General features: G+C 38.7%; 1 protein-coding gene across 9 annotated transcripts in view; it reads right to left on the bottom strand.

Moving 5' to 3' along the window:
• rasal2 (RAS protein activator like 2) overlaps positions 1-14,754 on the bottom strand; it is a 348,750-nt gene that overhangs the window by 181,681 nt on the left and 152,315 nt on the right. For all 9 annotated transcript variants that reach the window (XM_059647745.1, XM_059647746.1, XM_059647747.1 and 6 more), the window contains exon 2: positions 14,150-14,274. In XM_059647745.1, coding sequence (XP_059503728.1) covers positions 14,150-14,274 — 125 coding nt within the window. The remainder of the gene's footprint in view (positions 1-14,149; positions 14,275-14,754) is intronic.

The raw sequence follows: 14,754 nt of genomic DNA, 5'->3' as shown, positions 1-14,754 counted from the left end.
ATATTAACTAAATTTATCTATACTATGTAAATAACTAATTTTTTTATATTTCCATTAATTCCTCAAGCTTACATCCTTTTCACTGTCACTATCCTGCTCAGTTTCTGAATACTCTCAAGTTTTATGTCATTTGCAAATTTTAGAATTATATTGTATTTATTGTAATTTTGTGTACATCAATCCTATCAATGCCCTTCCAATGAAGTGTCTTATAAAATGGTTTTTCAAAATTTATTATCTATATTAACATATACAAAATATAAACATAAATCACTTGATCAATTGACACAAAGGACTCCATTAATTTGTCAGATATTAGATGATTATTATGTATTTCTCCATCTGGCTGAAGTCATTTATTCTGGTGTGAACATTAATTTTAGCAACTTTAAAGCTCACTCAGTATCCATGTTAGGATGACTCATCTACGGTGACCTGATTGATAGCGCCCTCATTTCTCTGGGAGGCACTAAACTTGAAACTTCTCCAGTCTTTTGAGACAAAATGTGGATATCAGGATGTTTGAAAGAATGAATAGAGTTCCTGCTATATCCTTTTTGATTTGTTTCAATGATTTATGGTATATGGATAATGCTGGCAAGGCCATAATTTGTAAGTTGCGTGGCAATTTCAGGGCGCAGTTAAGAGTCAACCACATTGTTGTGGGCCTGGAGTCACATGTAAGCCAGGCCAGCTAAAACAACGGATTTGAACTAGAGTGGCAAGAGGATAGAAACTGCAGCGGGGAAAAACAGAGGAGAAAGAAACAAGGATAGAAACAAAAGACAGAAACGTAAGGAATGATATGGAATGCAGAAAAAACATGAGGGCAAAGCAAAGGGGCCCAGAGTGCAAAATAAAGAAAAGATGACTAACATGATTAAAAAGACAAGTCTAAAAGCTTTTGTATCTTAATGAATGGATCAATCACAACAAGATAGATAAATTAGCTGTTCAAATAGATATAAATGGTTATGAATCAGAAGTTGCTGGAAAAGCTCAGCAGGTGTGGCTGCATCTGTGAAGGAAAAAACAGAGTTAACGTTTTGGGTCCACTGACCCAGTTCTGAGGAAAGGTCACTAGACCCGAAATGTTAAGTCTGTTTTTCCCTTCACAGATGCTGCCAGACCTACAGAGCTTTTCCACGTTTAGAGCGTCTGCAATCCTTTCGTGTTTTATAAATGGTTATGATATAGTTGTGATTGTAGAGACATGGCTGCAGGATGACCAAGGATCAAAAATGAAGTTCCATGGTTATTCAGGACAGGCAGACAAAAAGGAAAAGGAGGTGGGGTAGCATTGTTAGTAAAGATAAATGCAGTAGTGAGGAAGGATATTGGCTCAGAAACTCAACATGTAGAATCTGTGTGGGTGGAGACAAGATACATCAAGAGGCAAAAAACTTTATAGTTGTTAACAGGCCCCTAAAGAGTCGTGAAGATATAAGAGAAGATATTAAAACAAGAAATCAAGGGCACTTGCATAAAGGTACAATTGTAACCATGAGTGATTTTAACTTATATGTAGAATGAAAAAAAAACAAACTAGCAATGATATTGTGGAGGAGGATTTCCTGGAGTGTGTACATGATGTTTCATTTTCACACCAACCACACAGCAGGCTATTCTAGACTGGGTAGATGCAGTGAGAAAGGATGAATTAACAATCTTATTGCGCCAGGCGAGCAGCAACCATAATATGATTGAATTCTTCAAGAAGGTAGAGTGTGAAGTAGTCAAATCAAAAATTTGGGTGTTAAATTTCAATAAAAGGAACTACGAAGGCATGAGTCACAAATTGGCATGGATAGATTGGGGAAACTTATGAAAATGGTAGAAAAGCAATGGTTAATGTTTAAAAAACATGTGCATAAATTCAACAATTATTCCTTTATTCTTTATTCATTCACGGGATGAGAACGTCACTGGTTGGGCCAGCATTTATTTCCCATCCCCAATTGCCTAGAGGGTGATTAAGAGTCAACCACATTGCTGCGGGTCTGGAGTCAAATGTAGGCCAGACCCGGTCAGGTCTGGCACAAAAATAAACAAGGGAGGGTGGCTTGAAGAAGAAGAAATTTGGGACGGTATTAGAAAAGGCAACAAGTTTGAGGTTTCCCAGCATTTTAGAATTCAGCAATATAGATTAAAAGGTTTGACCAACAGGAGGAAACACAGCATAACAATGAAATTGCAAGGACATGGGCCTAGAAATATTGGATGCATTGGCAGTCACCTTCCAAAATTCTTTCAACTCTGGAGGTGGTCCAAAAGATCAGAGGGTGGCAAATGTAACCCCACTATTTAAAAAGAAATGTAGAGAATACACAGAATTACAGACTAGATAGCCTAACATCAGTAGTGAGGTAAATGCAAGAGTCTATTATAAAACGTGTATTCACAGAACACTTGGAAAGCATAAATGGAAGAGGACAAAGGCAGCATGGTCAACAAAAGAAACATCATGCTAACGAATCTACTGTTTTTGCTTGAGGATGTAAGTAGAAGTATACACCCCAGATACATTTTTATCATTAATTGAATGGTTCCTTTCTTTAAGCAACTCAAATAATTGTTTGTCTAAATTGTACAACCTAGCACTGTATTAAATATTAAGCAAATGAAAGAAGTACATGGCTTTAATCGTTTTTGTCAGAGATGAGTGATGGTGCAGTATTACCTATCTAATTAGTGCAATTATAAACCATATATAACATTTCAAAATTAGTTGATTGGATACAGGTCTTGTGCATTAGTAGATACTGGAAAATTGGTCATGCACAACTCTCTCCCTCTCTCTCCACCTGGGGACCAAAGCGACCAACTGGAAAATAAGTGAATTTCTTGGATAGGGTAAATCGACAAAGTCTTTTCCTGGGGTGGGGGAGTCCAAAGCTACAAGGTATTGGTTTAAGATGAGAGGGAAAAGATTTTAAAGGGACCCACGGGGCAACATTTTCGCACGGATGGTGGTATGGAATGAGCTGCCAGAGGAAATGGTGCATGCTGGTACAATAATAACATTTAAAAGGCATCCGGATGGGTACATGAAATAGGAAGGGTTCAGAGGGATGTGGGCCAAATACTGGCAAATGGAACGAGATTTATTTAGGATATCCGGTCGGCATGGACAAGTTGGACCAAAGGGTCTGTTTCCATGCTGTACATCTCTATGACTCTATATTATACTTGTCTCTAACTTATTCTATTTCGATACTGATATTTGTCTCAGAAACATAGCCAATATGATTATACTGGTTTTCATGCACACATTTCATCCCTGTTCTAGGTGAAATCTTCATTGCTGTCAACACTCCACTAACTCTTCCATTCTTAATTTTATATGGTCCATTCTGTCACGGTGGATAGTTCTGTTTCTAGTTTTGCTGCGTGGTGGTATGTCAATAGTGTCTATTTCAACATGTTTGTTGATGGCACCAGCGGGTGAAAACCAGGCTTCCAGGAATTGTCATGTTTGCCTTTGTCTTGTTTGTCCTAGTATTATTAAGTTGTCCCAGTTAAACTGTTGTTCTTCTTTGTTGGACTGAATGGAAACAAGGGAGAGTTGGTCTTGCCGTTTTGCTGCAAGTTGGTGTCACGTATCCTAGTGGTGAGCAATACATAGGACAGATGAGCAAGAAACTCGCCCACAGGATACATGAATACCAACTCACAGCAAAACAGCAAGATGATCTCTCCCTCGTTTCTATTCACTCCGACAAAGAAGAACAACGGTGTAACTGGGACAACGTAACAATACTAGGATAAGTAAAACAAAGGCAAACACAAGAATCCCTGGAAGCCTGGTTTTCAACCACAGGTGCCATAAACAAACATATTGAAATAGACCCATCTACATACCACGACACAGCAAAACCAGAAACAGAATGATCCACCAGGACAAACCAGACTTTATAAATTCAAAATAGAACAGAATTAATGGAGGCTAGATGTCACTGAAGATATCACTTAGAAGGAACACGAAAACCAGTCAGCTCGGCGAACCAGCTGGGCGGCACGGTGACTCAGTGGTTAGCACTGCAGCCTCACAGCGCCAGGGACCCGAGTTCAAGTCCAGCCTCGGGTGACTTCTATGGGGAGTTTGCACATTCACCCCGTGTCTGTGTGGGTTTCCTCTGGGTGCTCCGGTTTCTTCCCACAGTCCAAAGACGTGCAGGCTAGGTGGATTGGCCATGCTAAATTGCCCACAGCGTTCAGGGGTGTGTGGGTTATAGGGGGATGGGTCTGGGTGGGATACTGCAAAGGGGCGGTGTGGACTTGTTGGGCCGAAGGGCCTGTTTCCACATTGTCGGGAATCAAATCTAATCTAAAAAAAATTCCAGCCACAACTTAAGCTACAGGTCTTCGCTAAAAGATTGTACATCAAATTAGAATCCTCTGTGCTTGTATAACTAATTAATTTGCTGTCATTTGAACTCTCGACATTATTGATAAATTTAGCAATATATATTAATGACTTAGACGAGGCAAGTAAAATGTGCTAGAACCAAATTTGCAGATGATACAGACATAGAAGATGGGAAGGCATATGGTGGGCATTTGCACAGGGATATAGACAGATTAAGTGAGTGAGCAAACCTTGGGCAGGCAGAACATAACATTATAAAATGTGAATTTACGCACTTTGGCAGGAAGAGTGAAGGAGCTGCATTAAATTTAAACGGTGAAAGACTGCAGAAAGCTACAGCACAGAGGGGTCTGGGAGTCCTTATGCATAAGTTATAAAAATCTAGCACCCAGGTTCAGTTGGAAATAGGGAAGGCAAATGGAAATTTGGCCTTTATTTCAAAGGGAATGAAGTAAAAGAATAAAACTATACAAGGCTACAGCTGGAATACTATGGACAGTTTTGGTCCACTCATCTAAGGAAAGAAAATATTGGAGGCAATCCAGAGAAGGTTCACTAGGTTGATCACAGTTATGTTGGGTCCTTTTTGAGGAGAAGTGGAGTTTAGAAGAATGAGAGGTGACTTATTGAAGCATACAAGATTCTTAAGGGGCTGAGCAATGTACATGCTCACGAGTTGTTTCCCTGGTGAGAGTGTTTTGGACTAGACGGCACAATCTAAGAGTAAGACAGAGATTAAGTGCAATTTTTTCTCTGAGGGTGGTGAGTTTGTGGATTTCTTTTGCTGCAGAGGGCTATCAAGCCTGGGTCATAGGTGTATTCAAGGCTGTGACACACTGATTATTGTTTAAATTGGCAAGGGAATCAGAATTCTGGGGAAATTGCAGGGAAATGTTGAGAATTATTAGATCAACAATGATCACTTTGAATTTCGAAGCAACAATGGAATGAATGTTTTATTTCTGCTCTTGCGTTTTATGATCAATAAAATACTGATGACACCAGTGACTTCCACATCCCATCAACAAATGTACTTTTTAAATTGTCTTCTATTGCTAGAAGACATCTTCTTACTTTACGAGCATTCTCCAGCCTTTGTGCCAGTGGTACTGCACTCTGGCTGGTTTTTTGACCTCTTTTGTGTATCTTCCTACCTTCTCCACTCATCAGAGCCTTTATCTATCTGCTCTTCATTCAATAGCCTTTCCTAGATTGTTCTGACCCTTCACTTTGCTATCCTTCTAGTCTTTTTCAGAAACCTCTCTCTTTGACCGTGTCTTCAGTCAGTTCTCTTAATGTTACGACACTGAAAGCACTGTGTGGATTTCAGTGTCATTGTGCTAATGTTGCTGAATGTGTCCAACTTCTTGTCCTCAGCCTTCTACTGATGAGTATGAACCAAGTGTGAGAAGTTTGAAAAGAGAGCGTAAATCAGAGTGCTTAAAAGTTGCCAAGCTTACCTCTTTTAAATAGCTGTTAGTTTTCGGAAAAAAGAAAGGTCTCCACAGTTGAGATTAGCATGGAGGAGAAAAGAATTGTAATTGAGATAGTGGCAGTGAGTTTTGAAGTTGGCACACAAGAAGATGCAGTTGTAAAAGGGACATTGTATTTGGGGCTTGGGTACAAGCAGAATGCAACTTTTTAAAGAAGTAATGAGGGCAACAGGCTATCAATCTACAGATAAATGGTCAACATGGAGCAATGACAAGAATTGCCCAAGTGAATGCAAGCTATTTGGCAGTCAGATTTGACCTTGTTGGGCAAGACTTGGAAAGTAGCTCTACATCTGCAAGTGACAAGAAAGAATAACATGCACTTGAGATTCAACGTGAAACTCGTTAAAGAATGCAGTGCCTAGCAGAGACAGTGTGACAGACAGAGAGACAACTAGTTTACAACACAAGGTTCTTTTCCCCTTTTTTATATTCGTGAGGTGGAAAGGTTGTCTTGTTCAAAAAGTTGAGCAGGTCGGGCTTATACTCATTCAAGTTCAGGAGAATGCTAGGTGATTGACTGGAAGCATGCAAGGTTCTGAGGGGATTTGACAAGGTAGCCGCTCAAAGCATCTCTCTCACTTCTCACAAAGCCATGGGCAAATTGATACGAAGGGAAAGCATTTTAAAATAATGAGTTTCCATTTTAAGAGTGAGATGAGGAATAATTTCTTTTATGGAGCCTTTTACATCAAAGTAAAGAATTCTTGAGTTGACTCTTCAAAGCATACAAGGTTGAATTAGACAGATTTCTGATCTACAAGAGAGTCAAGCATTATGGAAGAAAATCTAGTTGAGATCATGATCACATCAGGATTGAGGGGCTGAATGGCCTCCTCTTGCTATTTGTTATATATGACAGTCAGTGCTAACATGCTATTTTATGTTATAGACTTCTCCTTCATACATTAACTATCTGCAGATTTATGTTTCTGCTTCCTATCCAGGGGCACTAAAGTCAACTACACATCTCCTATTGAATTTCTACCTTTAAGCAAATAACTTAGTACATTCATATCTGCATTCTCCTGGTCTCTTTGTGTTACTTCTACTCCAAACACTGACGTACCACCCATTGGGAAGGTGCTAAAACATAAATGCATTTGTGACTTTTTAAAAAGATATAATATCTGCAACTTTCCATTGAATTATCCTAAGTCACGTTATCCTGTGGAGAACTAATCAAGTTACCTACTTTTACTCAAGTAGCTTAATCCAATTACAACCTTGTCATAAATATAATTCTATTTGTATGTCATTTAGATTATCCTAATTATATATTTAATGCATTCTGTTTACTCCTCTCATTTCCCAGCAGGACCAGGAATGTGTTGCCTTTAGTTCCAGTCCATTACTTTGGTTGCTAACTTCAACTGTAGCAGTGTTTTAATACTGGTATTGTGTGTCCAATTTACAGAAGGAACAACCTGCACTGGTTTTTTGATCTGTCGATCTCTGTGGAAAGCTGTTGTGTGCTGTCTAGTCCAGTACCCAAACAAAATTGCTGGTCAAGACTCATGTTATAATTAGTGGCCACTTGGAATTTGTTATCAGAGTATATTTGACATCCGTGACCCAATTACTAGCACAAATATTTTGAAAGCAGTTGCTGAGGAATGAAAGACCAACAAAAATTGCATCCATTTAGAAATGTGGAAATTGATATCATTCAAATGCAGATTAAATGAAATTTAGTTATATGAAACATTTGCTAACTATTTAATACAAGCTATTCACTTTGATGGAGTACACTAGGAGCAACTAATTCTGGTGGCAGAAAGTCAGTGAATGTTGCAGCCTTCCTCAAAAAAAGGTATAACCACAGATCAGCCACTTCGACTTTGGTTGTGAGGGAAATTCCAGAAAAAAAATAATTTGGAAGAAAATTTAATAGTCAGGTGGACAATGATGCAGTAATCAAGGAAAGCCAACATGGATTTCCGATTTATTAAAACTGCTGGACTTTCTGGACACAATCAGTGTTGATGTGGACAATTCTCTCAATGCAGTGTACACAGACTTCATAGGCCAAGTTATTTGGTACTGTACAGCAGAGTTGGTTACAAAGTTATTGCTTCAGGAACAAATGGGACAGTGGCAATATGAATGTGAAATTGGCTGAGTGTCAGGAAGCAAAGGTTAATGTGTGTTTTTCATTGGAGTGGAGATTCCCAGGGGTCAGTATTGGCACCCTTGCTTTTCCTGACGTATATTAATGACCTGGGCCTTTTCTGTCTGGGACAGTATTTCAAATTTGATTGTGAGCCTTGTGAAATGTGGGAAGGATCACCTCAATGTCAAAGTGCATATCGACTAGGTGGTCGAATGGGCAGATGGGTGTTAGATGGACTGCAGGATTTAAACAGGGCAACTCACCACCATCTTTTTAAGAGCAACAAGGGACAGGCAATAAAGCTGACCAGCCAAAGATACCCACGTCCCATGAGTGAAATAAAAAATAGTTCAATGCAGAGATTTGGAAATAATTAATTTTGTAGGAAGAACAGGTTTTCAGGAGCAGATGAACTGGGTGTACATGTGCATTAGTTATTAAATGTGGCAGGGCAGATTGAGAGAAAAGTTAATAAAAACATACAGTATCCCGGGCTCTACAAAGAGGCACATGGAATCCAACCGCGAAGAAGTAATGTTGAACTTGTATATGACACGAGTTCAGCCTCAGCTGGAGTTTGCATCCAGTTTTGGTTGCATTAGTTTAAGAAAGATGTGAAGGTATTGAGAATGCAAAAGATTCTTGAGAATGGCTCCAGTTTCAGAGGAACTTAGGTTACAAAGATCACTGAAGAAGCTATACAATACGACAGTGAAGTACTGAATATCCTGGAAATCTTTAAATGAGAACCAAAATAAGCTGACAACTTAATCTGTGCAAACAAAAAGCTAATGTTTCATATTAATGACTATTATCAGAACACGTGAACTTGTTCTGATGGGTTTTCACCTGAAACACTAAATGTCCACAGATGCTGCATAATGTTGAGAATTTTGGAGCTGTTATTTCTTATTGAAGAAATTAGGATTTTTTTTCAGGACAATACTGAGAAGAGATATGATATTGAATACTTCAAGTAGGAAGAGTCTGAAAGAGTAGATAGTGTGGAATCAGTTTCCACTCTTGAGTTGGACCAAAGGGTCTGTTTCTGTGCTATATAAATCTATGACTATGACTAAATGAAGAACAGTGTATGTGATAAACTTGGATTTTCAAAAGGCTTTTTTGATAGGGTCTCATTCAAGAGGGCCCAGATTTAAAATAGCTGTCAAAAATCAAATGAGTTAGAATACTCTAATGTCATGTGTAGGTAAGGTCTGAAATGCACTACCTGCCTTTGGTGGAGGCAGGATGAAACAAATCAATGGAAAGGGAGTTGGATTTTCTTATGACAAAAAAAGTGTATGCTGGTTTACAAAGCGCATGCAGGAGAATGAGCAATTCACTTGATACCACTCAGCAAGCCAGCACAAACAGGATTTGCGGAAGGTCTTTCTGAGAAGCTTTTATAATGCAGAAAGTTGCTATGGTCTGGGGCTCAGTTTGAAAAGGTGGTAGATTCAGATTCAATTAGAACATGTAAATTAGAACTTCCGCCAAAAGGAAACTGGATAAACTCATGAAGGAAATCATGGATGGAGTTTTCAGAAAAGAGGAGAGTACCTCATTTTTAAAGAGATAGAAGAGACACACTGGGATTTTCACTGATAGGCTTGTAAAAAGACTGAACTTATATCTGTACAGAACATTGGGGGGCCACTTTTAGAATACTGTTTTCAACTGTGGACTCCCTGCTATAGGAAGGGGTTCAGAAAATATTAACAGGAATGTTGCCAGGACTGCAGGGATTGATCTACAGAGAAATGCTGCATAGGCTGGGGCATTTTTTTGCATGGAGCAATCAGAGGCTAAGGGATGACCTAATAGAAGATTATAAAATCATGAAAGGTATGGATAGGGTGAATAGTCAAGGTCTTTTGCCCAGGGTAGGGGAGGCCAAAACTACAGAGAGTAAGTTGAAGATGAGAGGGGAAAGATTTGCAAGAGACCTGAGGCAACATTTTCATGCAGACGGTGGTTTGTGTATGGAATGAGCTGCCAGAAGAGGTGGTGGAGACAGGAACAACTGCAACATTTAAAAGGATGGGTACATGAATAGGAAGGGTTTAGAGGGATATGGGCCAAATGTTGGTAAATGGGCCTAGATCAGTTTAGGATATCCGGTTGGCATGGATAAGTTAGATCAAAGTGCCTGTTTCAGTGCTGTCTAAATCTGCATGACTCTGTGATGAAATAAAAGAGAACAGGGATGTGATAATATTTGGATTTTCAGAAGGCTTTTGGTAAGGTCCCATTTAAGAGGTTTGTGGGTAAAATTAAGACAAATTTGATGGGGACAATATATCGATCATATTTGAATTTAGAATCAGTTGACAGACAGAAAATAGCAGGTGGGAATGAATGGTCTTTTCCTGAATGGCAGGCAGTGACTTATGGATTGTAAGGATCAGTGCTTGACCCCTGACTATTCACGATATATATAAAGGAGGAGTGAATTGAAAGCAACATTTCCAAGTTTGCTGACCACACAAAAGAGGAGGAAATTGAGAGTTGAGAGGAGGATACAAGAAGGTTTTTCAGATGTTTTGGACAAATTGAGTGAGTGACCGAACACACGGCAGATGCAGTAAGCAATTAGGAAGGTAAATGGTACGTCTGCCTTCATTTCAAGAGGATGAGAGTTCAGAAGTAGGGATTTCTTGCTGCAGTTATACAGAGTCTTCATACGACAATATCTGAAGCATTGCTCCCAGTTTTGATCTTCCCACTGATGAAGGGAGTGCAGTGAAGGTTTACTAGGCTGATATCAGGGATGGCAGGACTGGTCTACAAGCGGGGATTGCTTCAAAAGGGTTTGTATTCACTCGAGTTTAGAAGGAAGAGAGGGGGTACAATTGAAATGTATAAAATTTTGATAGGACTGAACGCACATGACGAAGGAAGGACACTTTCTCCAAGTTGGGGAGTCTAGAATCAGCGGTCACTGTCTAAGTATATAGGGTATACCATTTCGTACTGAGGTGATGAAAAGTATCTTCAGTCAAAGGGAGATAAAACCATGGAATTCTCTACCACAGAAGGACAAGTATGCTGAGTCACTGATTATTTTCAAGAAAGAGATTGATAAATTTTTAGATATTAAAGGCACTGAGTGGTATGTGGAGAAAGCAGAAATATGGCATTGAGATAAGAGGATCAAGCGTGATCATATCAAATGGCAATGCAGGCATAAAGGGCCGAATGAACTTCCCTACTTTGAGTTTCTATGTTTCTATTACTTTTCCTGGAAGTCATGACTGAACCAGATTGTTTTGAGTACAATCGACGATAGTTTCCTAGTCATCATCAACACTGGATCTCAAATCCACCTAGAATTCATTGGTGGAAAGAAGCAGCAAAATGTAAATTACTTACGTATGGCATCAGGCCTAATGCCCTATGGACTTAAAATTTCAGCAACCTTTACAGTGCTAATTTGTTCCCTTTATATCAGGATATTTAACTAACCTAAATCTTTTCCTACGTTTTAACTCACACTGGCACACAGCTTTGTGAAATTCAAGGCAGAGTATAATTCAGGTTTCTTGTTTTGTCCTTCTTAATAGGATTTATTCGGTAATGTCCCATTAGTAGCGCCGCTTGCCTAACCTACTGTTTTACTTTAGATATTTATACAACATGCTTTACTATTATAACCTGTCAGTCAGTCTTCATTGATACCTCTCTGTCCATCTGAATGTATTTTCCGCTATTTCCTAAAATGCCCTTTTTAAAACATTTTAAGGCTTAGGTTTGTTGCATGCCTCAAAATCTTTGATCAAAATCTCAAAAAATTTTAATTTGTCTAATTCTCAAGAAATGTCAGTTTATTGCTGCACCACCATTAAATCTTATGAGACTGCACAGTGTACTCCACAATCATAGCTTCGGAATGTTTCATAAGACCAGTCAATTATCTTTTCTTCCAATGCCAAGTCCATAAAGCAGCTTTAAGAATGAACAGGCCAGAAGGGAAAACCAAAATAAAACTTGGACAAATTCGATTTGTGCACTCCTAATGATCACTCTAGTGATCCTTAATAGAAGTTTAATTTTCTAGGAATAAAGAATAAGTATGCAAAAGTCACTAATTTTCAAAGACTAGATTAAATACAACAAAGCATATTTGATTTCTGTTGATTTGTTACAAAAGGTCTGCACTGTGTTCAAAGTTTTCTGCTGTTCTGATACTTGTCACTAATATGCAGGGGCACCTCACTATTTGCAAGCTGATTGTTCCAAGTTTATCACTGCCCTTTAAAGACATGTGAGATTCTGACATGTTCAGTTCAAAATGTACATATCCTGTGCAGATGAAATGGGATTATTAGCTTTCTTCTGACCACGAGTCAGTCTCAGCTCAGATTTCTTTGAGCCTCCTAGCATAAAAATATTCTTCGGGCACAAAACCAGAGCATCAGTGAGAAGTCACAGGAAGGCTGTTGTGCAAAGTGAGCAAAATTCACAGAGATACCCATCAAACATAAGAAACTGTGTCTGAATTTAAAGTTAGAAAACTGACAGAAGTTCTGATGATTTTGAATTATCAATAAATGACAACATTCACAAAATAAACTATCTACACTCCACAAATGACATCTCTCAGCTTGGGAATAAAAAACCTTATCCAAAACATGCAAACAAAAATCTCTGCAATCCATGACGAACAGCTAATTCCCTACTAACAGGTTGATCATAACCTCATGAAACGATCTCTCCATCTCTGATAAGCTGTGAATACCCACAAAAGAAAGTACTGTGGTTTTGTGGTAACTTGTCCACACAAGAAAAACCCATCAAAGCACTTCTCCAATAAATTCAGAAAAGATGAAAGAGTGCATAATTTACATACTACATGTGCACTCAGAACATGATTTGGATACTTTCTTGTGCTGTGTATCCTGGAAACTCTGCCCACTGATGTATAAATTCGGCAGCCCAACAAAAATTCTAATACTTTTATTCTCTGAATATCACAAATAGCAACACTTTCTCGAAAATTGTCAACTCCAAAGCTATCAACAATAAATGCCTGCAGCTAATGGTAACAAACGTATATACTTTCATCGTGTGTTTAAATTAAATTTTGATTTTTTGAGTTATTATGTTGATACAGCCTAAAAAAGACTTTGAAAAAGGATTTTAGGCTCTTTCAACGCACTAACTAGAGATCAAAATTGAATTTAAACACATAAAATTAGATTGATCAATTGAGAAGTATTATCTCAAGAAAGCTGGATTCTTTATTCAGCTTTGTAGCTCGCTGAGTGATCCTAAACTTTCTATTCTACTTCAGTAACGCAATTCAAAATGTGAATGTATGGGTACCACTGCCAGACTATGATAAATTTTACTGAGGTTGCACAGAATGGCTTTCTCCAACCATTCATTCTGTCATTAAAATGAGAGTAGTTCTAATATAAACAATTTTTGGTTATAACAATTAATTGAACCTTGGTTCAATTCCAGTCTCGGGCAACTGTCTGTGTGGAGTTTGCACATTCACCCCACGGCTGTGTGGGTTTCCTCCAGCTGCTCCCGTTTCCTTCCATAGTCCAAACATGCGCAAGTCAGGTGGATTGGCCTTGCTAAATTGCCCACGGTGCCCAAGGATGTGTTAGTTCGGTGGATTAGCCATAGCAAAGGCAGGCTGAGGGTAGGAGGGTGAGCCTGGGTGGGATACTGCTCAGAGAGTTGGTGTGGACTTGTTGGATTGAGTGGCCTGTTTCAGCTCTGCATGGTTTCTATGATTCTGAGTCATCCTGAATACTCAACTCATTTAAAGGAAAGGGAGCTAGGGAGTAACATGACACACTGATTAACTGCATTTCATAACCAAAGACTAGAATCCTTATTCAATCCTGCCCATGTCTCAAAAGAAAAATGCTGCAAAATTACTTAAGATTTAATTATTTGTTTTCATTAAATGTGGGTGTGAGAAGCTCACAGTCAAGAAATCAGAGAAAGGAGGTCAGCTGAAGCAAAGATATTCTTCAAAAACTCATCATTAAAAGTAGTTTGGCCGTGTTCCACTAGATACTAGACTTTCTGGAATACGATACATCAAAAGTTACCCCTAGCAGAAGTGAAGATATTTTGCTTATCTACTGTCTATACTGGAAACACATACGTAATAATCTGGCACAAAATAGTTTTAATACTACTAAATGTTACCTCCTCTTCCTTATTCAAAAGGATCATTTGGTTATCAGTCAGCATGCAATATTTCTGATCCCAGGCTGTTTCCGTGTATGGAGACTGACCACATGACAGCCTGTGTGTTGGGGGTCCTTTCACATCTGCAAATGAAAATGCAAAAAACAGTTCAAATATTCACTGAAAACTACAAAAAAAAGCCCAGTATAATCCACAGTTTCAATACCTTTGTTACTTTAACAATTTTATCTTGTTTCTCAAGCAATTGGAAGTATATTTGATTCTGTACTTTCCATTTCTTAGACCTCAACATAACAGCTTTCAACAAGAAAAATAACTGCAAACAACCATGAGAGAAGACATAGTCCATTTTATGATGGCACCTGATCAAGGTGCATAACATGTGGGATTATATATATAAAGCTTCAGAAAAAGCCAGAACATTCCGGGATGGCACAGTGGCCAGGTGATTAGATCCGCTGCCTCACAGTGCCTCAGTCCTGGGTTTAATTTCAGCGAAGACTGACAGTCTGGGTAGAGTTGCACATTCTCCCTGCATCGCTATAGGTTTCCACTGATATTCTAATTTCTGCCCACAGTACAAAGATGTGAAGCTGGGTGGA

The sequence above is a fragment of the Stegostoma tigrinum genome, chromosome 8 (genome assembly GCF_030684315.1).
Source record: "Stegostoma tigrinum isolate sSteTig4 chromosome 8, sSteTig4.hap1, whole genome shotgun sequence".
In the NCBI taxonomy this organism is placed as follows: domain Eukaryota; kingdom Metazoa; phylum Chordata; class Chondrichthyes; order Orectolobiformes; family Stegostomatidae; genus Stegostoma; species Stegostoma tigrinum.
This window is presented reverse-complemented; position numbering and strand designations above follow the sequence as displayed.